General features: G+C 35.3%; 1 protein-coding gene across 3 annotated transcripts in view; it reads left to right on the forward strand.

Moving 5' to 3' along the window:
• The window catches only part of MAGI2 (membrane associated guanylate kinase, WW and PDZ domain containing 2), a 1,408,091-nt gene that overhangs the window by 405,643 nt on the left and 979,638 nt on the right, over nucleotides 1-22,810 (forward strand). For all 3 annotated transcript variants that reach the window (XM_036010705.1, XM_028525694.2, XM_028525695.2), the window contains exon 2: nucleotides 4,793-4,909. In XM_036010705.1, the coding sequence (XP_035866598.1) occupies nucleotides 4,793-4,909 (117 nt within the window). The remainder of the gene's footprint in view (nucleotides 1-4,792; nucleotides 4,910-22,810) is intronic.

Raw genomic sequence — 22,810 nt, forward strand, 5'->3', positions numbered from 1 at the left:
ATTAACTAATAAAATAATTCAGTTGTCTGATTGCCAAAACAACCCCCAAACTGTCAGGTATAATTGGCAATTAGTATATATGGAAACAAGGAATTTACATCCAGTGGAGACCTTATTAGGACTAGACCTACTGTTATGGACTGTTTGTGGCTGCTTCAAAAGTTTTATGCTAGAATCCTAAACCCCAATGTGATGGTACAAGGAGGTGGGGCCTGTAGGAATTAGGTCATGAGAGTGGCACTCTCACGAATGGGATATGTACCCTTACAAGCAGAAACACAAGAGAGATGTTTTCTCTTCCAACTGTATGAGGAGACAAGGAGAAGATGGTCATATGCAAACTGGGAAGAGTGCCCCACTGAACCCCCAATCTGCCAGCTCCTTGATCTTGAATTTCTCAATGTCTAGAACTTTAAGAAATAAATATTTGTTATTTAAGCCACCTAGTTTAATGGTTTTTTTTTTTAATTGGATAAGTGAAGGCAGGGAAGATTGCTTAAAAGTTTAACCACATTTATACAGAATGAGAAATATAGCCACTCAAAAAAGGAAATCAGGGCACTATTATCAGAAGAAGGCAGTACAAGATAAAGCAGAGAAATGGGCACAAAACAAACAAACAAAACAAACAAAAAAATCAATGCTCACTTCAGCATCTTGTTGAGTATAGATGGAAAAAAACTGAGGTAAGGAGGAGAAAAAATAAACAAAGTCAATGGAATATTAAAATAGCCTAATGTGGCTGAAGCACAGGATGAATAAAGGACATAAAAATGAGCCAGATTTTGGCTTGCTGATAATCTCTACCTTCATCTTCCTACACACCCTGCACCATTCCAATTAATGAACTATTCTCCCCAGTTTACATTGAGTTATAAAGTGCATGTCAATTTCATAATCTTTTGGAAGGGAAAGTTTGAGGCAATGTACACCCCCATAAATGAGAGGGACAAGGCTGGTCTTGACAGCTAGTAGCAACCTGACCTTTGGCACAAACATTACAGAGCCTGATATAGTTCTCCCTCAGTCTTAGGAAGAGTATCTTGCTTTAGCTGCAAGGCTACAATTAACAATTTTTCTTAAGGAATATGCTGAGAACATTTGTTCATCTAATCCAAGCCACATCTTTTATTTTATTTTATTTTATTGTTTTCCAGGTACAGTTGTCTCCATTCCCCCCACCCCCCACTCCACATCTTCTTTCTTTGCTCCCTCAGTCTGGACATTTGAATAGTGGAAGGTACAAAGCAGTTCTAGCACAGACATTTATGAAAACTATTGAAAATGTAGCTATGCACACCATTTTAAAGTGGTAACATGTAGCATTTTCTCCCAAAATAATCCATAGGAGTTGTTCCCTGCTGCTTCCCACTTCTCCCCATCTTTACTTTGAACCCAGGTCCAAGTAATTTGAGCGAGCTTCATTTCCTTCATTTGCAATGTGAAGAGTTTAAATCAAGTTCTCTCCTGAGGGTTCTTCTTGTGTTATACTTTGATATCAGGTTGAAAGCTTATTTGTGGTTATGCTGAGAAAGGACTTGACCACATTGGAGTATGAAGTTCATTCCTCAGATGGCAGATGTTCTTTAGAAGCAGAATCATAGGGTTTGAATCCTTCCTAAATCTCTGATTGACAAATGGGTGATTTGAGAGGGTGTTGTATCTTTTAATCTATTGTTTTGCCTTGTAAAATAAGAAAAGTAAATTTTTCACCATTAAATGAAATAATGCAACAACTATTAAAAATAATGGTAAGTAAAACTACTGAATTTTGTTGAAGGGATAAGTACAACAGCTAAGGGACAATGTACTTGACAATGCTATGCTTAGCAGGAGGATTTATGTGCACATTCTTTAAGCTACCAGATCTAGGTATCAGTAACAAATGACAAAACATAAACTCTACAAGACAAACTATAACAATAAAACCACAAATTATAACTTTGGTAAATAAGACAGCAAATTATTTATTTTAACAATAGATAACATTTATTGAACTCGATGTATTTTTTTAAATTTTTTAGTTTGCTTTAAAATGTTAATTTATATACAACCCGGTATAGTATTGAAACCCGGTCTCTATGGTTTAGGTCAGCCGTTGCCCACTATTAGTTGCTTAATTTTTCTCTAAATGTACAAGGAAAAACATTCTTTTAAATATGTGTGTACATGTTATATATACGTATGTAAAACATTTATACATACACACACACACATATAGGGATTGTGTAGAGTTACAAATGACAGAAAATTGTAATGATTTTAGAAAATGAGTATATACCTTTTCTCAGATGATAAGAAATCTTAAGGTAAGTAGTGGCTGATAATATTTTAGCTGCTTAGAAAACCTACCAGGGTTCCAGGCTTTTTCTAACTTCAACTCTAATATCCTTAGTATTTTGGAGTTTTCCCTTGTGCAAGTCACTTAAAGGTCAGAAAATGGCTAATATATCTCAAATATCAAGTTTAGTTCAATGAATAAAAAAATCCCCTCCTTCTGTGTTAGGTCTCAATGGCCAGAACATAACTATGAGAAGCTGGATGGGCATCTGGGAAAGTGGGGAGCTAGACTGGGTAGCTGTCTCAGACCACTGTGCTCCATGTCCCAGAGCTGAGTATGTTTGGGCCTGAAACAAAATTGTGGTTGTTAATAAAGAAAGGATAGAGGAAAGAATATTGGGTAGGAAGCCAACAGATTATTTGCAATAATAAAGATAGTGGGTAAAAGAACTTCACTTACTTGAAAGATGCTATGATAAATTGTTATGGATGATAAGATATTTGTGAACTATGAGGCAGGAAAATTCCTTCCAAAACAAATGCAATAATTTGTGACAATTCATTTTAATTAATGGGAGAAATTTTATATTAGTTTCAGAAGCTTCAGCAGGTTCTTCCATAGGAAAAAATGTTGACACAGTAATATCAATGGATTAAAATATGAAAAATGTATTAAAGTCATTAAGGAATAGACAGCCTTTTTGGCTGTTTTCTTACATAGATAAATTCTGACAGGGCAAATGTAGTATCGTTGTAGTATCAGAAATGGTTTTAAACTAATAATACACATATTTTCAGGAAAAAGAATCATCCTAGAGCATACATGTGAGCTTATCTATGTTACATCCACGAGGTGAGTGATTCTGGTATTTTTAGTGGACAGACTATATCTGTTGTTCTATAGTTATAGCATATTCTGGGGCTGCCAGAAAGCATATCATCACTTGGCATGTCCCACATATTAGACGGGAAGGAAAAGTTCAACATGTGGAATTGTAGGGCATTTGAAGATGTAAATGATAGGTAGTTACTGATGTCAGTGCTGGTGGTTTGGAGTGACTTCCATTTCTGACTGTTCTGCTTTTGCTCTAAGAAAATGGTTTTGAATTTGGAAAATTATATGTGCAGGCATTCTGTATGTAATATTTTTTGCACCTAATAAGCAATATGTTTTCCTTTGATATCATTTATTTTCTGCTATTACATTGGGTGGAAGTATAGATTTGTTGCAATATAAGAGTGACATTGTTTGGAGAATAAGAACTCTAATAATCCATTTCCAATACTGTTTTTCTGGCATCTTCCTGAGGCTGTACCAGCAATTAGGAGACAACCGAAACAATGGATTTGGAAACTTCAGAAATATTGCAGTATATCGTTTGCGAATATTAACTACTATTTGAGTAAAAGGAGTTTGTGTTCCACATATGCATACCCATCTAATGCTATTTTATGTGGCCATGGTGATTCAGATAGACTGATGAACTGTAACTTCGAAATTCAAAAGGATTTGAAAAGAATATGACTTTTATGACTTTACAGACTTTTTGTCTTAGCTCAACTACCCTAATATTTTTGATAAGTAAGGGCTTTAGTAATTCATATATTTTATAGGTATCTTGATTTATAATTCACTCTTTCAAGTATAAGAATATAAAGAATCTTAGATAAATCTTCATACTTTAACACAATTATCTTTAAATATTTATCTTTAATTTAATCTTGGATAAATCTAAGTATTAGCTTTCTTACCTTATGAACTCACTTATTTTTCATTACTATATAATTGAAAATAGTCTCAAAATTATTTCTAAAACAATAATATAATAATTATAATAATAAAAGAAAAATACTTAAATTATTTAAAATCTTGATGTCTAGTTAGAAACATCTGCACATTTTTATAGAAAAGAGAAATGACTTTGATTTTATAAAGGAAGTAAAACATTAATTGTGTAGTTTTTTTTCTTTTTAACATTTATCACCATACTTATATAAATTCATAGTAATTTAAATAACAAACATCTTTTCAAACCTTGAAGACATACTAAGTGAAATAAGCCAGTCACAAAAAGACAAATATTATATGAATCCACTTACATGAGATACCTAGTAGTCAAATTCGTAGAGACAGCACAGTAGTGTGGGTGCTTGCCAGAAGCTGGACAGAAGGGAAAATGCAAAGTGGAAAAAAAATTTTGCTAGCCATTCAATGAAATATACTATGACATTTCAGTTTCGCTCAGGAGTAACACATACCTTCTGCCTTCATTCTAAATGAGAAGTAAATTTAAAAATGCATGGTAAACACTGAGCACAGACCTGGTAGACAATTATTATCTCAGTAAGTGTTATATTTTATTATTATGGCAGTAAATGTATCAGAAAATCAAAAGAGCAATGTGAAATAATACATCTTTTAACTAGGTTCATGAGTATATTTATGACAGAATTAAATTGCATATTTGAAATATTTTCCAGCATTCTTTATTAAGAAACGTTATTGTTCTAGGAGGAATCGTTGATAAGGATCTTCGTCACTACCTCAACTTACGATTTCAGAAGGGTTCTGTGGACCACGAGCTTCAGCAAATCATTCGTGACAACCTCTACCTCCGCACAGTGCCATGTGAGTGCAACAGGCAATGTTATTTTCTATGTCAAGAGATAAATGTTCAGCAATATATCCATCATTTAAAAGAAAAGTTAAATTCCTCTGATTTTTTATGGTGGCCATTTGGAACAGAAAAGTGATTTGAAATATAGAAGTTTTACATGCAAAAGCTTATAACGGTAGTTGTGGGGTTTATGACAATGTTGTAGCCAGAAGAGACCTGTGATTTTCAAGCTATAAAATCTAACTTACTTCTCCATTTAGTATTGAGAAATATGAATTCTAGCCCAGGATGTTACTGATTCATAGTGAATTATGTTTGGGGTAGAGCTCCACACCAGGAAACAGGTAAGAATGCAAATTTAATTTATTGACTGAAATAGCTATTTTGTGAATAGAACCTACATAGTAACTAACTCCCACTTCATCTCTGGTTTGCAGCAAGGGAGTCTCACAAGTGAAAAGGAAATTCTGCGTTGGAAAGGGAAGCTCAATGACCTGTAACTCTTAAAAAGCAATGATGTTGAGTGTTGGGTACAAATATCTCATATGATACCTATAGAAACCCACAATCCCTGATTATGAGCAGGTGCTAAGATCTAGGACCTGCCTGAAAAATTCTTAAATTGTCCTAAAGTTATAAAAAAAATATCTGCTTCCTCAAGGTAGAGTTCATGACCTCCAGAGACTTTCCAGTCTCTCCAGAAACCCTGATCTGAGGGTGTTGTGTATATTCTTTTTGTTTTAGTTCTGCTCTAATAAACTTCCCTAAACTCAAAGCTATGGTCTCTGAAAGGCTGATATTTAAAAAAGAAAAAAACTTGGCCAGAATAAATGAATCATTTATATATATATATATATGATTCCTGGGATAGAACTACCAGAACTATGTAAAATGCATAGATCACAGATGATTTTACTGAAATACCAATAACAAACAGGGAAGTGAAATGAATAACTCAGTACCCAACCCTTTTCCCCTGCACATGTCCTAGGAAGACAGACTGTTGCCATTGTTGCACCAATTGTTCATTGAGAGAGATATGCCAGGGCATCACTATCAAATATCCCTAAATAAGAATGCATGCTGATTGACATGATCTTCTAAGTCCAAACACTATCTCTGTTGGTCTGTGTTAGCCAAGTGGACTTTTGGACTCTTGCTTTAGAACTAGAAGTTGAGAAAAGTACATTCTCAAATTTGTAAGTTTGACATTAAGGTGATGTGCAGAAGATGGATTCAAGTCAGTGACTGAACTGTTTATAAAGTAACAGGTGGACTCATTTTCAAAGCTGTGATGTTGTCAGCACAGCTGTGTAAATTTATCTTTTGTGACATGAAAGAAAGGAGACATGAAAAACCAAATAAAGAATCCAGGCATTTTATTATGTTTTAAAGCTGAGGGAAATAGATAAGAGGCTGACATTCAGAAATACTGTAGTCCTCGCCAAGGTAATGACATAAATAGGTCTTAATTAAATATGAAGATAATAGAAGTACATTTTGTATTAGTTAATTAACTTCTTAAATAAGTCATATTTTTAGAGTACCAAAGAAATACTATGAAGAAAAAATAAATATAAGGATAAAATAACTAGGCTTATACAAGTAAACATAGAGTTTCTTGATGTGATTTCAGTGTGAGGTTATAAATTCAATTAGAAATCCTTGAATAGCTCCTATAAAGGAGGTGATTAGAAACTCAGTGAATGTGAATATTACACTCATACAATTATTTTTTTTAACTTGTAGCCACCACTGCTAATAGACAAGTCCAATAACACTGTTTACTAACAATACTCTTAAAATAAAAGTTAAGAAAAAATAAATCTAAGATAAAGATGATTCTGATTTATATTATCTATAATCACTTTTATACTCTTGAATTGGACCTAGGCAATCTAATATCTTCACTCAGTATATATTTTAATAAAATGTTCAGATATTTTTAGATACTGTGCAGAAAAAGTGGGCAGTAGTGTGAAAAATCCTGCCATTGTTTAGAAACTTAAAAGCACATTTAGCATAACTATCGGCCTTGGGTATGGTGTGTCATTTTTTACATACTCTCTTTTGTCAAAAAATTCTCATAATTTTCATGAACCCATAACCATAAAAGGACAATGTATTACTGAAGAGCATGTCACTGCCCTTAAACACACGTGAGTTAATATGTATACCTCTGTTTGATCTGTTAATGGCACCAGGAATAAGTCCTGGATAACTCCCTGGTAACAACACTGTAGTCAAATGTAACTATGTGAGGGTGGTCTGATTTTTGCTAAAAGATGTGACTGGGTAATTCAGTTCACCACCACCAGCAGCTATAACTGGGAAGAAAGGAGCCAAGTCCTAGGGCTCAATTTCCTTGGTGCCTAGTGAATAAGAAAGAGCTCTGGAGAGAGGGCTCCAGAGACTCCCTCCCCTCACACACGACACATGCACTCAGCCCAGTCTGGCTGTGGACAGCTTGGCTCTTCTGCCCTCTTCTGAAGAAGTCTGGGCCTGGCTGCTGGCTGATTTCCGGTCTAAACTTGGGAGGGAGGGGGACAGTCCATGTTTCTACTGGGCCTTAATCATAGATAATGCAAAATTCCATTAATCTCTTCCCTGACCTTGAGCAAGGATTGACTGGATTTAGCTATTTCATTTGTTTCCCTAGAACGTATATCAAACTGAATTCTTCAAAATCATTTTTAAATCTGTGTCTCTGGGTACAGAGGCAGGACCTGGGCACAGAGACAGGGTTGCTGGGCGCATGGTGAGCATCAGTGCACACACATCTCACACCTACACACAGAGAGGCTCGTGTGATATCAGTCCACCATTCTTTCAAACTGAATCATAGACAAAAATGTCCTTCAGAACAACTCTTGTTATTTTCTGTAGAAGACTAGCCAGTGACATGGTTTATATTCATTAAAAAGCTACATTTGTACCTAAGCATTTGACTTTTAGTCACTAACTGTGACATTTATGGGGGTAGAAAGGTCTTAAGAGGATCCAGGTGTTCTAAAATGGAAGTGAATTTTTAAAAATGAATATTGTAAACGAATCTTTCTGCTATTTGATTTCAGGCTATATAGAATATTTTATGTAATGGAACTTCGGGGAAAATGAATAAATTATAATGAGACAAAACTTGCAATCTGGAATGTGATAAATACTAACCAGGAAAAATACTTGTGGATAAAGAATCCAAAAAGGTTTACAATATCCATCAAAGGTTTAGAATTTCAATTACCTTGTCTTCAGTGTTCAAAAGACAATTTCAGAAGCACTAAGTTAGCAGCCTCTATTTAGACTTTACATGAGATTGTTCTATTACAGCGTGTGATGTACACAAAGTGAAAGCAGCATGCATATGTTATCCTTTGCGTAGTATAGGTTCATCCTATGTGAGGGAAATTGGTGCAATTAATACAGAAGACTATTGTATTCACTTCCAAATGTTTAAAGAGTAAAAATGGAGTTTATTTTGGTTTTAATATTTTACTGAACATGATTGCATATAGTTAACTCTTAAGTCTAATCAACCTTGATTAAATTGAATATTCCTCTTAAATATGAGAAAAAATAATCACTTCCACTTATTTATGGAGATCCTTTTTTTCCTTAATATTTATTAGAGCTACAAATTAATTTTTGAGGCAGGTATGAGCACAGATATATATTTTAGATACCTTTTTTCCATTATACCAGATGACATGAGGAAGGACTTCAATAACTAATTTTTAAGGTTTCAAAATGAAATGGAAGGTAGTTAAAATTAAATGTTAAACTTCTCTCCTAAGGCCATACTTTGTCATTTGCTGAGATGGTTTTATTGGGAAATATTTTAAATTTATTTGAGGACAAAAGAAATACCAATGTATAACAAATAAAAGACAAATAGTAGAACTAAAGGTCTAAAGCTATTCCATAAAGTGTTAACAAAATGAAAAACATAGATTTGAGATATAAAAGAAATTACTTTTATGAGACTATTGAGATGTAACTCACAATGATGTTTCCACATATTTAATAACTGTGTTAGTATAACTCTACTACGTTATAAAGAAGCATTCTCAAGAATGAAATTGTAAGTTTTATAATATGTTTTTTTTTAATTTCTCTGTTACATCAAATTACTTTGCATGGAGAAGCAAATAGAAACAGGAAAGTTATAGGAACTGTGTCCTTTTAAGGTGAGCAGTTACCAACACACCCGAAGGTATGGCTACCCAAGGGGTCAACATTCCTTTTCCCGAATTATATGTTCCCATGTAAGACTATGGTCAGAGAGGACTATTGAAGAGAATCTGCTGACCTCATGTCTATTAAAAAGTATTAGATTAAAACTAAGGTAGAACTTTCTGGTATAACGCGTGGGGGAAATAATTTTAATATTTTAGAAAAAAGCAATGGATTTAAACCTTATAAAAATATGTAATATTCAATAAGGCAATATGTTTTTATGGGCATGAATGAATCTACTAATTCCTCATAATTTTAATCACAAATATGCATTTCTAAGCATGTGATAAATATGGAGAGTGACATGGACCTATGGATTATCTTTCTTCAATGAATGAAATTCTCTGGGTTGAAGTTGATCAAGAACATGATTAAATACTCAGAATATCTTGAAACAATACAGGCCTATGTGCTGGGATGATACGTTGAACAATAGGTAGACATGCAGGCATAGGACTAGAGAGATCAAATCCAGATGAGTTTTAAACCAACATGTTACAACTGTATATTAACATCTGTGTCAGACTTTACTTTATTGCTTTGAGTAAGAATCATCAATTTAGTGTTTTTGAAGTTGTCTTTAGAGTGTTAGTCATAGTTTTCACAATTATTTCAGAATCAAGTTGCCACATTTTTGTTCTTTGAAAATGAATTGAATTTTTTAAAAATATCCTGATTATATGTTGTGCTAAGTGTTGATGGGAAGGGTTATTAGGGAATAAATAAGTTATTAGCTGTGAGCCAAACAAGAAGGAAATCTATAAACAAATTAAACTAAATTTCATCAGAGATTTATAAACTCTTAGAAAGCTAGACCATAAGAAAAATTTCAAAAGCTTCTAAGCAGTAGCAAATACTTGCAAAATTCTAATTTACTCATTCATATGCCTGTCTGTTACATTTATTAAAAATGTGTTTTTACCTTAGAGAAAGCTGTATGAGGTTTACCCTCCCCCTCTTACCACTGAGAATAATAAGATCTAGTTTCATGTAATATACATAGACTTTTTTTTTGTCATTGAATAAAATGAATGCATTTTTCTTGGTCAGTTACTAACATTCATATTTTTGGTTGACAGAATACAGAAGAAAACTAAATTCAAAATGTTGCTTAAAATGGAAAGACAAGGTATATTAAAAGTGATTGTATTGATTTAACTATTTGGCACCACAGCGCACTGGTTTTAGAATAAAGGAACATATCTGTCACACACATACACAAAAAGCGATAAACACCAACAGTGAACAACCTTACTGATTTTCAAACCACATAAAATTCCCTTTGCCTTGACTTGATCAGCTCTTTTGTGGCCAGGACCCAATATTTCCTCTTAGGTTTCCCCTTGTGGTTTGTTTTTCTCTCTTCCCTCTTCATACAGAGGGGTTTTCCTTAGGAAAACTGTGTCTGTGGACCACAGGTGGAGTAGGCAGATGGGAGGCACACTGTTGGGCTTCACTGGTTCCAGCAGCTAGCCCAGAAAAGAATTGCCGATAAGTGCCTGAAGTCATATTTTTGTACCTCTAGAAAAACCAGTCATCACTTTCCATGGAAAAATAGCTTACCTTCCAGGGGCTCCAGAATCTGCTCCCTGCAGACTTCAAAATTGTAGTCCAGGGGGACACAAGAATATCAACATATCTCATTATAGACCACTGCACTTTTTTAATGGAAAAAAGTAGGACTCTGTAAGGTTCAGAACTGCCCAAGTTTCCAAACTCGTTTGACTAGTATGTAGGCTCTTGGATGATTACGTAGCTGAAGGAGACCAGCAGGTAGATGGCAATGGGCACTTTAAGGAACTTTAGGGCTTCAGATTTGTGGTAGAGCACTCAATTTCTGATTTAAATTTACCTGATCAAAAGAATAATAAGAAGGAATACTAATTGTGGTTTCTGATACTCTATTGTCTGGTGCACTAGTCAGATTTATTTACACATTGCAGTTTAGCATTGCATAGAACAGGGTAACAATAACCCTTGGCTTTACCTGTTTGGCCACATGGTGCTATGGAAAGAGCACCCATCTAAGAACTGAGAGTCATTAGTTTTGGACTAGGTTCTGCCACTAACTAACTATAGGACCTTGGCAAAGGCCTTTTCTTTGGATCTAAGGAGAGGTGGGGAGAAGAATAAAATGAACTCAAACAGTTATTTCTACTGTAAAGTGATATAGTTTTCTAATTTTGCTGCCTTTTTTCTTTATTTTATCATTATTCAAGTAAGTTCATCAAATGGCTTAAATTATTCTGAGTATGAAATGCCCTTGATGTTGAGCAAGTGTAAACAGTTTATGAAAACTGAAGATAAGTCAAACACAGCAGACACTTCAGGGAAAAATAAAGAGCTGGGTTTAAATTAAGTGCAGTCCTGGGTATAACCAGCCCAGCATGTACTTTCAGGTTTTTTTATGAATGTTATGTTAAGGATGCCACCATAACTCTGATGTTCCTTGAAACCTGCTTTCACCATTGATGAAACTCTGAAATATGGTCCAGCTTCTGTAAGTGAATGGGAAAATAAACATAAAGAGGATTACAAAGCTTTTAAAATTGTTCTCCTTTGGAATATGTAATGAGTTGAGCTGTGACATAAAGACTTCTGAAACATGAGGTGTATTGTTATGAAAATGTGATTGTAATCTTTGTGATAAGATGTTTAACACAAAACATAGTATTTTCTAATGTCCAACTTTAACAAATATCATTTATGCAGGTGAATTTCCCTGGGCAATTCACCCATAAATAGATCTAGTCAACAAAAGATTAAATCAGTGCTCAATCAGGACAGCCAGCAGGCAGTTTAGGAGAGTCGGTAGGATTTTTCATGCAGGATAATTAAAAGGTAAGACTAATGTAGGATTGACTATCAATTCAATTAAGAAATACACATAGATCCTGCTTTCTTAAGCGAGTCAAAAATTTAGAATTGGATCAATTCCCAATTAATTTCCCAGTTTTTATTCCAAGATTGTTACCTTTCCTGTTTACAGGCTAGCTTGCAGAAATGTTGCTTTTTATGCATACAAACTCAGTAAGTATCTGCACAGGCTATGTTGGAGTAGAACAGAGAGCTCTACAGAGAGCTCTACTCCAACATGCTGTTCAATACAACCCTCTTGTGTGCATAAATGATAATTACTTAACTTGTTCTCCAAAGAAAAGAAAAGACAGAAATGGGGAGCTAAAGCCAAGCTCCCCCATATGTATATATATTCTCACCTGTTCCATTTTTTGGCGGGAATTCTAATTCCTTTCCTCCTCTTTTTAATTGTTAAACACTGATGAAAAACTTTGAAAATTAGTAGATCCAGTTCATCTTAACATTGCCAGTGGGGAAATGGTTTATGAGTCTCCAGCCAGGGCCAGTTGCAGGTACAGGACATGAATATAAATCAGAATAATTCTTTAAATTACAGCAAATACCATTTACTGAACACTTCCTATGTACAATAAATGTTTTTCATACATTATCTCATTGAACCCTCATAGTATGCCTATAGGTAAGTGTCATTCTCACCTTCACAGACATGTGGAGGAATTGAGGCTCTAAGGTTAAATAATGAACCAGACACCAAGCAGTAAGTCAGTGGAGGAACAGGGATGCTATCCCAGGTGGATCTGACTCCCAGTCCACACACTACCTGAGAGAAACTCTGTAGTGGAAGCTCTGGGGAGTCAAGAACACCATAAAGGTGCTTCCAGTGAGGTTTAGAGGTGCTCCTGGGGTAAAAAAAAAAGAGGAAAAGCAAAGAACACTGCAGGCCAACAGACTACCTACTGGGCTTGACATGCTCTCTGAACAGCGTGAATAGTGTTCCATCAGAGAAAACAACATTTTTTACCAAGCAGATATGGACAGACGTCCCCATAATTTAAAAAATAATGGATAATTTATCAGAAAAGTTTTCAAGGAAAGGTCTGTTGATTGACTAGCTTTAAGTCAATTATTTTCTTTTTGACATAAGCCTCTTGATTGGTCATTAGTCAATCAAGTACCAAATTGTCATTGCTTTAGGACATCATTGCCAGAAATATTGGAATATAAAATATCTAAGGGGAAAGAGACATATTAATTCATAAATATATAGTATAACAATTAAAACCTTTATCTTGTTATAGGAAGGGAAATATACAAAGAGGTCTCCATTTGCTAAAACTTTCTTTCATTTCCAAACTGTGCTCATAAAAACTTATTTAATCTCAGTTCCTGTACCTGCATTTCATACTCTGAACTCTAATCTAAATTTAAAATTCTAACAATGTAATGCTCTGTAAACAGGTATTTATTAAAGCTCTCAAGTTCCTCACATTGGTGTTCTATAAAAGCATTTCTTCTACAGATCAATGTGAGGGTGGCAGGGGCACAGTTAGGAAAAGGCAATGAATTAACATTTACCAAACAGCTACATGCAAGGACTATAATCATGTCATTGCAATTTGCATTCTCTGAAAACTGTTTCATGGTTCCTAATGCTCAAACCAGGAAACTTAAGCTGAGAAAGTTTAAGAATCCTTCCCCAGACCAAAACTACTAAGTGGATGACAAGGGATTCAAGTGTCTAGGGCTGTCTGATGCCAAAACCCACTTTTGGATATATCATGTTACCTCTTTAGTCACTATTGCTCTGATGTCCCTATTGTTTTGAACAGTTTATGAAAGGACTAAAAGATAGGAGACTGCTTGGATTTATATCTACATTTATTACCTAATATTTCCATAAAAGCAGAGAAGTCATGAAAATGGACAGCAAATTATTTAAGATCACTAACACACTCACCCCCACAGCTGCTGGGCAGGAGCCCCACTGGCATCATTCTTCCAAAGGCTCCAAAAAGGCCAGGTTCAATAAGTGAGTGTTATTATTTAAAGTGGCATCCCTCCTGTTCTTATCTGGAGGTAACCAGGGCTATTTACTTCAGAATAACATTTTAGCGGGAAAAATGACCCTTCTCCTGCTGAAGAGAAGCACCACTTTCCCATCTCAGTATTACTGGTGCTCCAGTAACTTAGCTGTTGCCTGTGGCCCAGTACAGTGACAGCTTCTCAGATCCCAAATCCTCCAACTAGCTCTCCAAGCAGAGTTCTTTGGTGACACACTTAACACAACTTTGTTGATCCCAGGAACACATAGAACTGACATGTCCATAGGTGTCCTCCTAGCTTAAATATCCTCTCTGGATTCTGGGTAAATGCCCCAATTCTAACTCAAGGGATTTAGGTCAATATATACCTTTGATATCTAGGGCCCACTTAAACCGTTAAGGAACCAGTGAGGAGGCAGCCAAGCTGCTTTCTCTTTTTATTGCTTCCAGTGTCAAAGAATTATATAGTTGGTTTTCTATTCCATAAAGCAAAACAGTAGGTAATATGTCATTCAGGGTTCAGCCCAGGAAATAAAACCATGCAAGGTATTTTGAGAAGGATGAGATTTAGGGGCTTGGCTGTTTAGAAAACTGCTGGAAAAATTTAGAGGAGAGGGTTGCAGCGTAGGTCCTCATGAATAACAGTCAAAAGATGTAGAACTGCCTTACCAGAGTAACTGCTATCTCTGAGGCCTGTAGCTTTGACTCAAAAAAGCAGAATACAGAAATTCATAAATTTCACAGAGCCAGAATTGAGACATTATCACTGTGGCTACAATTACTACAATTGTGTCTTCACACTTACGAATCAGGCAAATGGATACTAGACCTGTGCTGCAGAAACCATCACATCTCCAAGAAAGAAAGTCTTGGAGACTTTCCAAGACTTTCCACTGTACCACTGTTAAGCATGTTTCCCTTTTTTATGATAAACCAATAGGTACATAGTATCAGTGTCTTAAAATTATTGCTTTTTAAACACTGCTCTATGTTTTATATTCCTTTTTATAAAGTTAATTTATACTCAAATACTAATGTAAATAATTATCGTATAGTGAAAAGATCTACAGTGCATTTTTAAAGTAAGGTTTTTACTTTTCTACTTATACTCAAGCTCTTAATGATTCATTTACAGTATAGTAACTGGTTATATAAAAGCTACCAGGGAAATGTATTTGTTCTTTAGAAAACCAGGATACTTATTCATTATCGGTGTATTCTGGAATTGTTCTACTTTACGTATAGAATGGGATATTTTAAACAAATGGAAGAGTCTTGTTTACTTTTTGTTGACAACTTTATTATTAAAAATATAACACTAACAAAATTTAGTTCATAGTTATATTTCTCACATGAAAAAGCAATTGACAAAAATTGCTTTTAGGACATAATTTAAACTTGGAGCAGGAAAAGGAATCTTAATTAAAAGTGAGGCATTGAATATATTATTTGAAGCACTACAGAAAATTAATTATAGTTTGAAAGAAGTAAGATGCTTTCAGCACTAAGTGGCACAACATCTGTGAAAAGAGGTCAATGTTGGCAGCTTTCCGTAGGTCCTGTCATTCCTTTACTTCAAAGTTCATTAAGAGGTCATGATGAGTCTTTTGGCAGAATGAAATACATAAAATATGCACAATAGGAAAACATGACTAAGTGCAATTTGGAAAACCTTGAATTTAAGCCAGTTTGTAGACCTAACATTGATTTTGGAAAAGAGATATCTGATTCCTTGATACAAATATAAAATTTTAATTGCCATCATCCTGTAGGTTGGATGTTATTTTCCTCTTGATGATGCTTATATCCATAAAAAGTTTTCTTTAAAATGCATTGGTTGTGAGAAGTGTGATTGTTATTCAAAGTGTCATCAATATACCTAATAATAACGTGCTAAATTCAAAGAGATTTTTATATATTGTAACTTTAATTTAGACCAACTAACACTGAGAGCTACTATGTGCATATGACCAGGTAGATGCAGGAAATATGGAATGATTAAAATGAGTTCTAAGATTCTGGGCAAGATGGCAGATCAGTAAAAACAGAACTCTAATCTTCCCACAACCACATCAGAATTACAACTAAACTACAGAACAACCATCATTCATAACCACCTGAAATCCAGAAGTTCTACAACCCAGGGTACAAAGAGAAAACCACATCGAGACTGTCAGGTGGGGCAGAGATGCAGAACAGGCTGATCTTAAACCCATCTGTGGTGAATAAAAATCAGGAGGGATATCTTGGCTGTGGAGGTCTCCACTGAAAAGCAAGGGGTCCCAGCCTCACATCAGAATCCCAGACCAGGCTTCCAATATCAGGAAGAAAAGTCTCTGTAACTTCTGGCCCTAAAAGCCAGCAGGGATTGTGGCTGAGTGAGACTGAAGGCTCTGGAGCCCCAGACTTTCCCCTTAAGTCCAGCTCATGGACTTACCCAGACTCACTTGCTCTGAACTCCAGTGCTGGGGCAGCAGCCGAAAAGACACCAGGGCCATACAAGGAGAAACTGACTTGTCTGGTATAAGGGTGAGAGCTAGAGGGCACCTTTTTCCAAGGAAGAAGGGCAGGCAAAAGCCATTGTTCCTTTGATGAGCCCTCCCCACACATAGCCAGCAGGTGGGCACCACATCTGAGTCTCCATCAACCTGACAATACTGTTTTGTCAGGTTGCCCTCCCTAATGATTCCCTGAGACTCTGCCACACTCAACTTGTAGGCCCAACCAAGCTGTTTTCAGTGTTTTTTCCATAGAAATGGCCTATTGAGGCTCATACTTCGCACTTTCCTAAAATCTCTCAAACAAGCATCATCTGGCCTTGGTGTGCCACATCCCTTCCACTAACTAACCCTAGGCCTGACACTAGCAGAAGCCAGCTTTGGTACACAACTTGGCCTTTCCTGAGCACAGCTGGGCCTAGCAAAACAGCATCCACCTGCCAATTGTTCTGTAGCTCATTTCAGCTACCTCCAGGATGGACATAGGTGGCAGCTGACCTTAGTCTGCACCTCCTGGAAGGCCCAGTGCCACCTCAACAAGTGACACATTCAAGGGGCAGACTCACTGGGAAGTAGAGCCTTGCTCAATTAAGTTCTGCTCCATGGGGTGGGCCTCTGCACAGCTGATCCTCCAGTGTTCATAACCAGTCCTTGCAGGCAATTTGCCTGGAGATAAATCCCTCTCATTGACATGCCAACAACAATCAAGGCTCAACTACAACAGGAGAGTGTACACAGCCCACATGGGGAAGGGGGCACCTGGAGTACCTGCTGGACAATTGGGAAGGATGTGCCACTGGACCCTAAGAACCCCTACTGCATAAGGTTTCTCTACCAAGCCTATGAGACCAAGCGTTATCTAACACATAGAAACCAAAACAAGGAGACTGCCAAAATGAAGAGACAAAGAAATATGGCCCAAATAAAAGAACAGAACAAAACTGCAGAAAAAGAATTAAACAAATGGAGATAAGCAATCCAGATGCAGAGTTCAAAACAGTTATAAAAATGCTCAGTGAGCTTAGGGGAAGAGTAGATGAACTTAGTGACACCATCAACAAAGACAAGGGAAGCAATAAAAATGGCACTAGAAAACAAAAAAGAACTAGTTAGAAATGAAAAATATATTAACTGAAATGAAGAATGCATTGCAGGGAATCAACAATGAAGTAGATGAAGCAGGGTACCAAAGCAAAGCTTTGAAGGACAAGGAAGCAGAAAAACCCAACCAGAACAACAAAAAGAAAATAAAAAGAATTTAAAAAATAATGAGGATAGTATAAGGAGCTTCTGGGACAACTGCAAGCATACCAAATTTCACATCATGGGGATGCCAGAAGGAGAAGACAGAGCAAGGAATTGAAAACCTATGTGAAAAATAATGACAGAAAACTTCCTTAATCTGGTGAAGAAATACACATACAAGTTGAGGAAGCACAGACAATCCTAAACAAGGTGACCCCCAAAAGGCACATACCACAACACATCAAAATTAAAATGCCAAAGGTTAAAGACAAAGAGAGAATCTTAAATTAGTGTTATAAGAAAATTTAAAGTGTCTTCTTTAATGTGGGGGTGGGGATGGGAGGATTGGTGAAAAAGATGAAGGATTAAGAAGAACAAATTTGTAATTACAGAGTAGTCACATGGATGTACAGTGTAGTATAGGGAATATAGCCAATAACATTTTAATAATTATGTATGGTGTCAGGTGGATTACTATATTTATTGGGGTGATCACTTTATATATAGTAAATTTATATATAGTTAAATTTATATATAGTAATTTATATAAATTTCTAATTTCTTTATTGTACACCTGAAACTAATATAATATTTTATCTCACCTGTAATTGAAAATAAAAATTATTTAAAGTAAAAAATAACACGGGCCCTATACTCTAGGGATTTATCTTTGCTACAAGTTCAAATCTAGGTAAACAAATATCATTTTCTTTTTCATTTTGCAATTGAATAACCAGAATATCTATAAGTAACACAGGTAATATAACTGTATTATGTCAAAGTTAAGGCTTATAGCCAGCCTCAAGATTTTGGGATATCATTATAGGAAAACTGAATTAGTTTATTTTTGCTGAACAATAATCAATAAATGGTTTGATTCGACAAGATATAGACCAAGAAGGATGGAACTTAAGCAATATAAATCCAGTTTGGGGAACTCTTCACACCTGCTATTATATTGATTCATACTTCAAATTTCTTATTAATTGGGAGCAGAATAAGGAAAAAAGAGAAATAAGGAAAGAAAGAAAATCCAGTATCATAGCAACCCTAGTAAAGGTTTTCTTGGGTTGCCCTGTGGTGATAAACTTAGTCACATTTACCAGCTAGAGGCTGTAAATTTTTGACCCTAGAGTAAATCTGGATCTTCCAAAGTCTCTGAAACATGAATTCATGTTTTCTTCAGTGGAACTTTGGCAATAAATAAAGCCTAATTAGGGTCTATTGAGATCGTCCATCTCTGCTTGTGTTCTCAGGAAGCCTAGAGTTATATCAAGCACATGGCCTATTAGTCCATGAATGCTCTCTTCATTATTAAGAAGGAGGAAATGGAAATGAGGCTCAGCAAGTGAAGTAAGTAGCCCAAGATCATTTAGCTTATACTGGACAGATTCAGAGTTGAAAGATAGACAGTTTTTCTCTTGATAACAATAAATATTGGTAATAATACATACGTATTTAAATACACGTATATGTATATTGGTCTCTATACACATATAGATATACATATATACAAATATATGTATTTATATATGTAAAACATGACATATGTGAAAATGTGTGTGTGTGTGTGTGTGTATATATATATATATATATACATATGCATGTGTATTCCATAAACTCTCTCCTGTCAGTAAGATAATAGAATATACACAGCACTTGTGCAGATAGGTATTATATACATGTTACAGATTGAAAATTTAAGCTCAGTTCAGGGTTACATATATGTGCTAAATAAACTTCAAATGAATCTATTTTATTTTATCTATCTCATATCAATTTATGGTTCTATTAGTGTCTATTACAGAATAGATGCTCAAAGGCCACATTTTCCCCGTTAGTAAGCACTATAAAAGTCATATTATTATGAGCTGTAGCAACCAGGCAGAAAAACCTTCAGCCAAAAGGCAGACTTTTAAATCAGCTTTGGAAATCAAACAAGGTTCAATAGGCAGTAGGTGACAGAAGGACATCACAGTGGAGAAGACCTTTAGAGTAAATCTTCAGTGCCGGTAATGAGCATGAGTATAATAGAGGTGAAGATTTTACGTTTCAAGGTATTGGGTGGGAAGTCAAAAGAAGTAAAGAAGGCGAAGATTTATAGAGAATTATAAAGCTGACGAGAATAGTTTGAACTTTATTCTTTTTACTGTTTGTAGCATATTAAATTCCATCCTAATTTAATTATGGACATATAATATGATATAATATGCTACTTGGATTTAAATTCCAGCTCTTCCAAAGAATTGTGAAACATCTTTTTCTAGCAACTATGCATGCGTGCATGCACAGACACAAACACACAATGTAAAACATATACTTTGTAAGATTGACACTGTTATCAGAGTTTTAATATAAAATTTAAATGTTTTTTCTCCCCTTACTTTCTCTTCACCTTTTAATCCTATTTATATCAGAAACTACCTCACTGGACTTTGTTTATTATTCTGAGATATTTTGAACAGTTATAATCCTAAAGGACAGAGATGACTTCTATAAGTATATATATGCCATGCTTGCTTTTTAATGATATTCTAAAAATATCTTTTATTTGCTTAAAAATGCTCAAATGTAGGATACTAATATAAGCTAACATTAATACAAAAATTTATTTTATTTAATATCCTTAAATATAAAAGTATCTCTCTAAGAATCTCAAAGCAGTTCTAAGTATATAATTCAAGTTAGTTTAAGACCAACAGTCTTTGATGAACTTGTATTACATCATGATTTCATGATGATCCATGAAAACTGATCTTCTTAGTTTCAGGTGCTAAGTTGTTTTCTTTTTTAATTTAATTTTATTTTAATTGTTGTTCAAGTACAGTTTTCTGTCCTTTACTCCCACCCCAGCCCACCCCCCCAACCCTCCCCACCTCCTTCCTATTTGCACCCCCCCTAGTTTTTGTCCACATGTACTTTATACTTGTTCCTGTAAACCGTTCCCCTTTTCCCCTGAAATGCCTTCCCCTTTCCCCTCTGGTCACTCTCAGCCTGTTCTCTATTTCATTGTCTTTGGTTATATTTTGCTTGTTTCTTTGTTTTGTTGTTTAGGTTCCTGATAAAGGTGAGATCATATGGTATTTTCCTTTCACCACCTGGCTTATTTCACTTAGCATAACGCTTTCCAGTTCAATCCATGCTGTTGCAAAGGGTAGGAGCTCCTTCTTTCTTTCTGCTGCATAGAATTCCATTGTGTAAATCTACCATAATTTTTGATACATTCATTTACTGATGGGCACCTAGGTTGCTTCCATCACTTGGCTATTGTAAATTGTGCTGCTATGAACATTGGAGTGCATAGGTCCTTTTGGACTGGTGTTTCAGGGTTCTTAGGATATAATTCTAGCAGTGGAATTGCTGAGTGAAAAGCAGATGCATTTTTAGTTTTCTGAGAAAATTCCATACTGTTTTCCATAGTGGCTGTATCAGTCTGCAATCCCACCAACAGTGTACTAGCGTCTCTTTTTTCTCCACAACCTCTCCAACACTTGTGTGTTGCTTTGTTTATGGTGGCCATTCTGACTGGTGTGAAGTGGTATCTCATTGTGGTTTTAATGTGCATCTCTCTGATAGCTAACAATATTGAGCATCTTTTCATGTGTCTCTGGATCCTCTGTATGTCCTCCTTGGAGAAGTGTCTGTGCAAGTCCTTTGCCCATTTTTTAATTGGGTTGCTTGTCTTCTTAGAGTGAAGTCGTGTCAGGCACTAAGTTGATACATTGTCTTCTTCACACAGAAAGCAGTCTTCGTACTGAATTTGCATAATCACCCTACATGGCTCCAGAAGGAATACTCAACCCTGCTGGCACATTGCTCTTGTTTTTTTGTAAATTTTACTACAATATTAAATCCCTTCCTGGTTGGGGTTACTAGCTCTGAAGGTAATAAGGGTCTATTTGCAAACTTTCAGACATTTTTAATCAAGTATCAGGTATGCCTCAATGCTATAAATGGGAAACGTGTTCAATAAAGGTTTTTAAAAGACATTTTTAGCTAAATAAATAAATAAATTCAATTCTATCATTTTCTAACTAGGTGGCCTTAGTAAATTAGCTAGCTTCTCTGTGACTCATTCTCATCATTTGTAAAATGGTGATGAAATAGTACTTACCTCATAGAAATACTGTGAAAATTAAAAGAAGGTGGTCATAACAATGCCTCACAGAAATTAAATATTCAGTAAATTTGACTATTACTACAAAAACCTTTATAAGGGATGGTTAATGGAATAGACTTTTACTTTAGGAAGATGACTATAATAGTAGTTGTCAGTGCTTGTGAATACAGTGAGCTATGGTCAAGTACTTGGAAAAGGGACAATAACATTACTTTTGCTATTTTAAACTTGAAATCTATACTTAATGCATGAAAATATTTTTGATACGGTCATTTTCAAGATTCAAAATAACTGGGCAAATAAAACTGTGCTATAAGCAGATTAACTGTAATAAGATCTCTAGAGCATGGTTTCTCAAAACTGGCACTACTAATATTTTGGATAGATAATTCTCTATTGTTGGGATTGTACTGTGTATTGTAGGGTGTTTAGCAACATCCCTGGCTCCTACCTATAAGTTGACAGTTGCACTTTGAGTTGTCAAAAGCAAAAATATCTCCACACATTGTCAAATATTCCTTTAAAAGGCAAAAACCTTCCCACTTGAGAACCATCACCGTAGAGAAAGAGTGTACTAGTATATGTCAGAGACATAGAGGAGAATCAATTAGTTAAGAGTTGGTTGTGCCCCTACCAAGTATGAAAAGAGAACAATTATAACCACTGAACTTTAAACTTCCTGGTCACAATGACAAGAATGACCTAACAGGGAGAAGGATAACAATAGGCTAAATGATAGCTACTAGATTTTCACAAGCATCACCCTAACCTCAATGTGAAACGTGTATTGGAGTTTCTGATGCCATTAAACTTACCTTGTGTAGCTTCTCTTGTTATGACTATGTTTCATCACAAATAAGCCTGTGTACAATATATTTTCTTATGGAACTTTGCCTACCTGATTATAATGTAGAGACATGTATTTATTAGGGGGTCATGATGCTCTGGACCATG

Source organism: Phyllostomus discolor, chromosome 10 (assembly GCF_004126475.2).
Source record: "Phyllostomus discolor isolate MPI-MPIP mPhyDis1 chromosome 10, mPhyDis1.pri.v3, whole genome shotgun sequence".
Taxonomy (NCBI): domain Eukaryota; kingdom Metazoa; phylum Chordata; class Mammalia; order Chiroptera; family Phyllostomidae; genus Phyllostomus; species Phyllostomus discolor.